The sequence below is a fragment of the Eleginops maclovinus genome, chromosome 9 (genome assembly GCF_036324505.1).
Source record: "Eleginops maclovinus isolate JMC-PN-2008 ecotype Puerto Natales chromosome 9, JC_Emac_rtc_rv5, whole genome shotgun sequence".
NCBI lineage: Eukaryota > Metazoa > Chordata > Actinopteri > Perciformes > Eleginopidae > Eleginops > Eleginops maclovinus.
Window position 1 is genome coordinate 27,858,241 of NC_086357.1, and position 9,087 is coordinate 27,867,327.

Below are 9,087 nucleotides of genomic sequence, written 5' to 3' on the forward strand. Positions count from 1 at the left end.
TAATGGAGGGTTTACTGCTCACCATAAATTGTTCTCCTCTACGGCTCCCCGAGGGCCGGACACTTTTTACAGCTCAAGGCCCAGGCCAGACACCCGGCACGTGCACACACACACACACACACACACACACACACACACACACACACACACACACACACACACACACACACACACACACTCCAACACACTGTTGCTAAATAAAATAGTGTTTAGAGCAACAAGAGGAAGGACTGCTGGGAAAATAAGCCAAGCTCTGTTACTCTGATCCTGCTGAGAAATATTGTTGGATACTCTCCTGCTATCCATCGACACACACTCGATTACACACTTGCATGCGTTCCGATTTGTCCTGATATCTCTCACACACACACACACACACACACACACACACACACACACACACACACACACACACACACACACACACACACACACCGCCGGCTAAATAGAGTCCTGCAAGTGTGTCAGGAAAACTAAGCCAAACTTTGTTAGTCTGACTCTGCTGAAAGATAAGTGTTTGATACTCTATTCATACACACACACTCGCTTAAACACTCGCATGCATTCCGATGTATCATCATATCTCTCTCACACACACACACACACACACACACACACACACGCACACACTCGGCAGCAGCCACCCCTGGGCTGGAGGTTAAAAGGCCCAGCTGTCAATCAGGCGGCTGCTGACATCAGCGATCATGGCGCCGCACAGCGCCGGCCCTTTAAGAAGAGCACTCAGAACAAGAGGGAGGCGGGGGGGCGAGGTGCCAGAGGGCCGAGAGGTGCATCGGGAAGAAAGGACCTGCTAACTGGGTTAAGAAAGTGCAACCCCCCCCCCCCCCCCGTACTGATACTGGGGAAAAGAAGACCCTTTTAGCGGGGGAACAAATTGCCAATGGGGCAGAAATGAAGCGTTCAGAGGATCCTGGGTCCAGTGGTGTCAGAGCCGGCTGGAGATGGGCTTTTCATTAACTGCAGTATCCAGGAGGAGGAGGAGGAGGAGGAGGAGGATGGCTCACTGAAAGCTGTTCACAACATCCTGACAGAAGCCAATGAGCCGCAGGGAGGAATCACACGTTCATATTACCATATTTATCCAGAGAAGAAGTGAGAGCATAACCAATAGGGATGTTCCTGTGTACCCTACTTTAAAGAGTCCTCTCCTGCTGATGTTCAGGTGTATATCAGTATGTAGTGTCTCTACTTTAAAGAGTCCTCTCCTGCTGATGTTCAGGTGTATATTAGTATGTAGAGTCTCTACTTTAAAGAGTCCTCTCCTGCTGATGTTCAGGTGTATATCAGTATGTAGCGTCTCTACTTTAAAGAGTCCTCTCCTGCTGATGTTCAGGTGTATATCAGTATGTAGAGTCTCTACTTTAAAGAGTCCTCTCCTGCTGATGTTCAGGTGTATATCAGTATGTAGAGTCTCTACTTTAAAGAGTCCTCTCCTGCTGATGTTCAGGTGTATATCAGTATGTAGAGTCTCTACTTTAAAGAGTCCTCTCCTGCTGATGTTCAGGTGTATATCAGTATGTAGTGTCTCTACTTTAAAGAGTCCTGTCCTGCTGATGTTCAGGTGTATATCAGTATGTAGTGTCTCTACTTTAAAGAGTCCTCTCCTGCTGATGTTCAGGTGTATATCAGTATGTAGTGTCTCTACTTTAAAGAGTCCTCTCCTGCTGATGTTCAGGTGTATATCAGTATCTAGTGTCTCTACTTTAAAGAGTCCTATCATCTCTCCCCCAGCCTCGGCCTGTGAGTTTGCAGAGATCGTGGAGCTGCTTCTGAGCGCCGGCGCCGACCCGTCCATCAGAGACCTGGAGGGATCGCTCCCCGAGGAGGTGACCGAGTCCAGCGCCATCTCCTCCCTCCTGCAGCAGCACACGGCTCCCACAGGATAGACCCCGCCCCCCATCTCCTCCTCCCTGCTCCATCATCACCCTCCTCCATCATCCCTACAGAGACTCTGCCCCCCCCCCCTCCTCCAGCAGTTAGTTAGTAAACTATTTTATTTCCAAATACTCTGAGTTTGGTTTCTCTGTGACTGATGAAGTGAAGCCCCCCATGTTTATTTTTTCATCTGATTTGTGTTTATTGGATTTACCGCCCGGTGGGGTTGGGTGATATGACGCTCGCTGCTGTGAGTTTGTTTCTGAACTGAGGTTGTTTTGCAAATATATATCTCTGAAGCACGGTTTCAAATCCTGAGCAGTTTCCAGCAGAGTGAACCCAGAGATGTTGAGACCCCAAAGGTTCATGTTGGAATTGTATAGTAGGGGTCCCCAGCTCATAGAAGCTGCCGGATGCTAACCTGCATATGTTGGGCAATTTACACAGTTAGCATCAGTTGTGTTAATTAGCATTATGCAGACAACAGCTTCAGAATGGCTTGGCTGATTTGTACAATTTCAGAGGGATTTTGAAAGTTATTGAATCAATTTCTGACATTTATAGGATCAGAAATAGCAGTTTTGAGTCCCCAAAAGCTTTCAAATCGACCCAAGTACAAGTATGTCCAACTTCAGGTTAAAACTGACATTGTTCATACTGAAATAGGATGTTTAATCCAGTTCCAGTTTTAACCTGAAATTGGACATATTTTTAAAGCTTTTGGGGACTCAAAAGAAATGGATAAAACATCCTCAAAACCTCCAGAACCACTCATAAATTGTCAAAATCGGCCAAGCCATTTATTTACTTTTGTCTGCAGATGCTAGTTGATGCTAAATAACGAAACTAATGCTAATTGTGCAAATTGCCCAAAATATGCAGGTTAGCACCCTGCAGTTCCTATGTGATGGAGACCCCTACTATACATTTCTATCATAAAACTCTGGGGTCTCAACACCTCGAGGATCACAACAGGAGCTGCAGACGGACCAAAAGAGAGGATGTGATGGAACATCTGGATCTCTCAGGTGTTTGAGTCACTGGTCGAACCAAAAACTGACATTTCCATTCATCAGAATCCTGTGAACGACTTCAGAGGAATGTCCTCACATTAATATATGTATATATTGTTCTCACAGTATGAAACATACTGTAATTAAATATTTGTACATATCACCCACTCCTACTGCCCAGGCCTTTTAGTCTGGCTCCGCCCCCTCTGAGCATCTCTTCATCATTCAGTCGTTTCAGGAATGCTTTGAACATGTCATTAGTCACATTAAAGTCTTCAACAAGTCCTTCCCCTCCGACTTCTTCTCTGCCCGGCGTCACAGTACATCTCCTGGGCCCCCTCACAATATCTCTCACTAATTTAATTCAGGCTTTACACGGATGACAAAGCGTCACTGTAGAGCCTTTTTAAAAGGTTCTGTTAACTCTAATATTTTGAGTTCCTGCTACATTCTCTTAGTTTTTCAGAAGTTGCACAATAAGACAACATGCAATGCCGTGTACAGTACATACAGTATGGATAGGAACACGCTTGCATTGTCCTAAAAAGTATTTAAAGTACATTTCTTTACCAATTTGCCTTTCTGAATCCTAAGTCACTGCCTAATATCACATATATGTTTCATCTGACACCTTTAGATCTACTGTACACACTACTGTACCTCTACTGTACACACTACTTTACACACTACTGTACACACTACTGTACACTCTACTGTACACTCTACTGTACACTCTACTGTACACACTACTGTACACACTACTGTACACTCTACTGTACACACTACTGTACACACTACTGTACACACTACTGTACACACTACTGTACACACACTACTGTACACTCTACTGTACACACTACTGTACACTCTACTGTACACTCTACTGTACACACACTACTGTACACATTACTGTACACACACTACTGTACACATTACTGTACACACTACTGTACACACTACTGTACACACTACTGTACACACACTACTGTACACTCTACTGTACACTCTACTGTACTCTCTACTGTACACTCTACTGTACACACTACTGTACACACTACTGTACACATTACTGTACACACTACTGTACACACTACTGTACACACACTACTGTACACACACGACTGTACACACTACTGTACACACTCTACTGTACACACTCTACTGTACACACTACTGTACACACTACTGTACACACTCTACTGTACACACACTCTACTGTACACACTCTACTGTACACACTCTACTGTACACACTACTGTACACACTCTACTGTACACACTCTACTGTACACACACTACTGTACACACTCTACTGTACACACACTACTGTACACACACTCTACTGTACACACACTACTGTACACACTCTACTGTACACACTACTGTACACACTCTACTGTACACACTCTACTGTACACACACTACTGTACACACACTACTGTACACACTACTGTACACTCTACTGTACACACACTCTACTGTACACACACTACTGTACACACTCTACTGTACACACTACTGTACACACTCTACTGTACACACTCTACTGTACACTCTACTGTACACACACTACTGTACACACACTACTGTACACACTACTGTACACTCTACTGTACACACTCTTCTTCTCTTATGTCATGTTTCTGGATGTTCTCCAAAAATAACAACACATGGTCCGAGTCCAAATCTGCTTTACTCATCCTCAAGCCCCTTTGATCAGTACACACACACACACACACACACACACACACACACACACACACACACACACACACACCAGATGAGGATACAGTAAATCTGGATAGTGCATCTTAACTACAGCTTCATGAAGACGCAAATGCACATTTTGTACACAAACAACAGCCGGGACAAAGCTAATCCCCCACCCCCCCCCCCCCCCCCCCCCCGGCTCCGACACCAGGCATTAGATAACGGCCTCCACACGCCTGCCACCCCCGTCACTCTCACGTCTGCAGCGATGCGTCTTCAGATCCACTTCCTGTCCTGCTGTGTCCCAGTGGAGGATTGGGATGCAGGTGAGCGGTGCGGCACATGAGGGGAATCCCAAACGTCTCCACAGGACGGCTGTTTCTGCACCCAGACTCTGTCCTTCACAAACACCACGGGGGGGAGAGCCGGGACTATTTTCTCCAAAAGCATCATCCCTCACAGACAGAGTGATCAGTATGTCGCTTGGCGTCGGGATCCTGGTCACCATCTCAGTGTTCCTCTTTCATTATCCCGCTTATTACCCGAAGCAACAACTGGACTCACACTGATGATTATAAACCGTTTCATTGATTTGAAATTGATCGTTTCGCTTCCACTAAGGAACAGAAAGTCCGTTCCACTGCGTACATCAGGCCATGTTCCTGCTATGGATTAAAGAAAACCCATTAAAAAACTGACCGGACTTCTTCCTGCGGATTGATATGACTGCACATAGTCCCTTGATCCACCTTAACCACAGTCTGTTCTCCTTAACCACAGTCTGTTCTCCTTAACCACAGTCTGTTCTCCTTAACCACGGTCTGTTCTCCTTAACCACGGTCTGTTCTCCTTAACCACAGTCTGTTCTCCTTAACCACGGTCTGTTCTCCTTAACCACGGTCTGTTCTCCTTAACCACGGTCTGTTCTCCTTAACCACGGTCTGTTCTCCTTAGCAACGGTCTGTTCTCCTTAGCAACGGTCTGTTCTCCTTAGCAACTGTCTGTTAGCAAATATGATCGGACCTCTGGAATTTCCAAATTGTACAAAAGTTAATTAGTGTGTATATTTTGCTTGTATGTGTACTTTGACTCCTAATACTTTAAGAACATTCAGCACTTTTCCTTAAGCTCCGTTCTCAATGCAGAGTTTTTACAGTTTAGTTTTCGTAGTGTTTAGTACCAATAAGGCTCTGAATACTTGCTCCACCGCTGCCTTCCCTTTGACTGACTCCAGCCCTCCTAAATGATATTTCCTGCGTCTCCTCTCGTGCATTTTGAGGAGGAAAGTCGAGAGGAACCTCTTTGAGTATTCTCCCGGTGAGTCTGAGACACACAATCCCACAAAGAGACTCCGGCGTCCGTCCGGTTGTTCTGAATTCTGCCCACATGCAGCCATTAGGCCCCTGGTTTCTCTCTAAAGCCTGTTTGGGGCCCGGTGTTGTCTCCCAAAGCCCGTTACAGCGGCGGGAGGTAAGAGAGGGTGACGGCAGCCGTGCCCCCCCCCCCCAGCTCGTCTGCGAGACTCTGACACTAAGCCCATTATGCTTCCATTATGGGCCTTCAATTTCCCTCTGAGCGTCTCACTTTTTGACACCGCAGCTCCCCCCTCTCCAAACCGCTGACTCTCACACCCCCCCATGTTCAGCCGCTCTGAATATGTATGCATTTTCTGAGGTGAAAAGTAATAAACCACTATGTCTTCTTTAATGTAGGACAGTTTGGAGGCTCTGGTACTTTGCTTGAGTGCTTTTCTTTCATGCAACTACCTTTAAACTTTATTTTGGAACGAAATAAAGCTTGGTATTCTTTACAGAGTCTCCAAAATGAGAAAGTCTGAGGTTCCCAAAAAAACCCTTTTGTATTTAAGGTTTCCTCCTAATCTTGGTTTTTAACAAATCCCTTGAAGACACAAAATACCTTCAAAGCCAAACTAAAGGAGCACAAACCGTGTGTGAGTGATAAATGGAGAATATCACCCAAACTTTGTCTGATTTCTTCCAGTTATAGGTGATTGTTTTTCTTCACGGAGAGAGACACTTCTGTAGTTCAATATTTACTGATTTCTTGCCACATGTTCCTTTCTTTTGGTATCCTTTAGTACGGACGCCGACATTTCAAACACTGAGACTCCAGAGAGTTTGTCTCTCTCTGAAGGCCGTGTGTGTTTTCAGTGACCTGTGATGTGTGTGTGATGTGTGTGTGCTCCTCTTAAACTATTCCTCCTCAGAGATTCCTCCCTCCTCCCTCTCTCCTCTCATCACTCCCCCCTTAATCTCTCCCTCACACTGGCTCCCTCTCCGCTTACATTTTCCCCTCTCTCTCTCTCTCTCTCTCTCCGGTAAAAGCAATACCATGTTGTTGCTCTGGCCAGCTCCTAATGTACCCCCCCTACACACACACACACACACACAAACACACACACACACACACACACACACGCACACACACACACACACACACACACACACACACAGGGCAGTGTGGCTGGGAACCCAACAGTAAGCAGAATCCCTCTGCTGCTGAAACACTTCCCTTCTCCCATTTTTTCCTCTAAAGTCGGAGTTACAGAGTCCCTGTTCTGCTTCTTGTGGTGTTCCCTCTCCTGTAGTGTAGGTTTTAGTGCATGTAAATGGTCTGCAGAGACTAAAATAACGGTGTTTCCTCCAGAGAGAGTTTCTCGTTTTTTCTTTTGTGCAAAAAAGGACTTAAAATTATCAAAATCTCTCCCCACTAAAAAAGTTCTTCATAGTTTGAGTGCACGAATATGAATCGATTAAAGCGTTCGGCTAAATAAATAGTTCTCTTTGAATTGTAGTGGAGTGAAAGTATAGAGTAAGATCCTCACATTTGTTCTTCAGTAAATGTACTCTGACTTCTGTCTGTCGGCCCTCAGGAGTCATTCTGTACATCGTGAGGATAAACAGAGCAATAATAGATGCTAACGGTCAAAGACAAGCTCAGCTCAAAGTATATTTGCGTATATGGAGACGATATTCAATATAGCTACTGCTCTTTCACAGCATCAAAGCAGAACAAAATACACCCAGAGTAATAAACACATTATCATCCCCCCCCCCCCCCCCCCCCCCCCCAGGAGCAGGGTAATTACAGAGTGAAAAAGGACCTGGTTCCACATTAAACCAGCATCCCGCTCCCAACCTTCAGGGTGTCATTGGGAGGCCTCTGTGTGACTCGCTCCGTCATCCCGCGGGTCATCGGTCACCTCGAGGAGAAAGATCTGCTGTCTCCGGGCCCCGAGAGTCAATCTCGGGGCCCAAACAAATCCTCTCTGTTTTGCATGTTAATTTATTCCCTTTTTGCTTCAGACGAGAAAAAAGGAAAGGCTTCAGGAAGTTTGTAATAAAAGCCTCCGGATCGATGATAATGGCGTTTGTGCCTGTGTTTGTCATCTCCGCCGGAGCAGCAGTGGTGGAGTTCCCTCAGATTTATTTGTATACTAGTGCTGTAAGTGGCGTGTAAATTATCCTAACTGTCTGTGTGGCTTTCTGTCTTTGTAAGGCTGCACTATTAGAGCCTATCCATTACAGCCCGGCCAATCAATGCTTAAATAAAAATCAGCTCAATTTGTGGCGTTTTATGCAAACGTGCAAACTCCAGCCTCTGCTCTTTGTTTTTATAATGTAACAGGAATAGCTAAAACGCGGAGGAATCGATAACACTTAAGTTTGGGTTGTGTTGGCCCGCCGTCAGACCAGTGCCGCACATCCCTGCATACAAATGAGTCTCATACAGATGTACGCGGGGGTGTAATTTCATTATAATTCTATGCATAGTTAACCAACACCAGAGCAAATAAGTCCACCGAGACCTGAGAAGATTCAGCCGTGCAGCTACGGAGAGCGAGCGAAAAAGGCTGTGCATCCAGTAGAGTAAAGTTCTCTGTATGTACCGTCCCATTCACCCTCCAGACACAAGGACCAGTGTCTCAGAGATGTGTTGGACTGTGGCTGTCTCAACCTTACAGACGGACGTACGGCTCCCTAAGAGTTTCATCTGGATGGATGTCCAGGTCCCGAAACCTTTGGGGTATTTTATTCCTTTATGATGAAACAACGGTAGTTATAACGGCGGGAATTGGAGGCAGACAGATGAGAATGGATGTACAAAAAAGGCTCCTGGATGGAGTCAGTATCACTGGGAAAATGCCTCAAAGGTCTTTTAACCTTTGTATTGTTTTCCCGTCAATGTGCAATTATTGTTGACTGATTTGTTTGTTTGTAAAAATAAGGACCAAATTCTGTGGTGCACCTTTCTGCCAACGGCATATCTACTTTTAAATACCAGTTTTAAACTTATTTGGGGATTTTATGCTCAAAAGGGCTGATTTGCACAAAATGAAACCTTCATTTTGAGGTAAAAAAAGGCAAAGAATGTTGAATATTTTTGCCTTTAGTTCAGATAAGAGGACAAAAACGTTCATATTTGATTACAGCAAGGTATATGTCAAA

The 9,087-nt window shown here is 45.2% G+C and overlaps 1 protein-coding gene across 1 annotated transcript in view; it reads left to right on the forward strand.

Annotated features, from left to right (window-relative positions):
- acbd6 (acyl-CoA binding domain containing 6) overlaps positions 1 to 3,197 on the forward strand; it is a 35,418-nt gene extending 32,221 nt beyond the window's left edge. Inside the window, exon 8 of the mRNA XM_063891165.1 lies at positions 1,753 to 3,197. Within this exon, the coding sequence (XP_063747235.1) occupies positions 1,753 to 1,907 (155 nt within the window). The 3' untranslated portion in view covers positions 1,908 to 3,197. The remainder of the gene's footprint in view (positions 1 to 1,752) is intronic.
- The last annotated feature ends 5,890 nt before the right edge of the window (positions 3,198 to 9,087 follow it).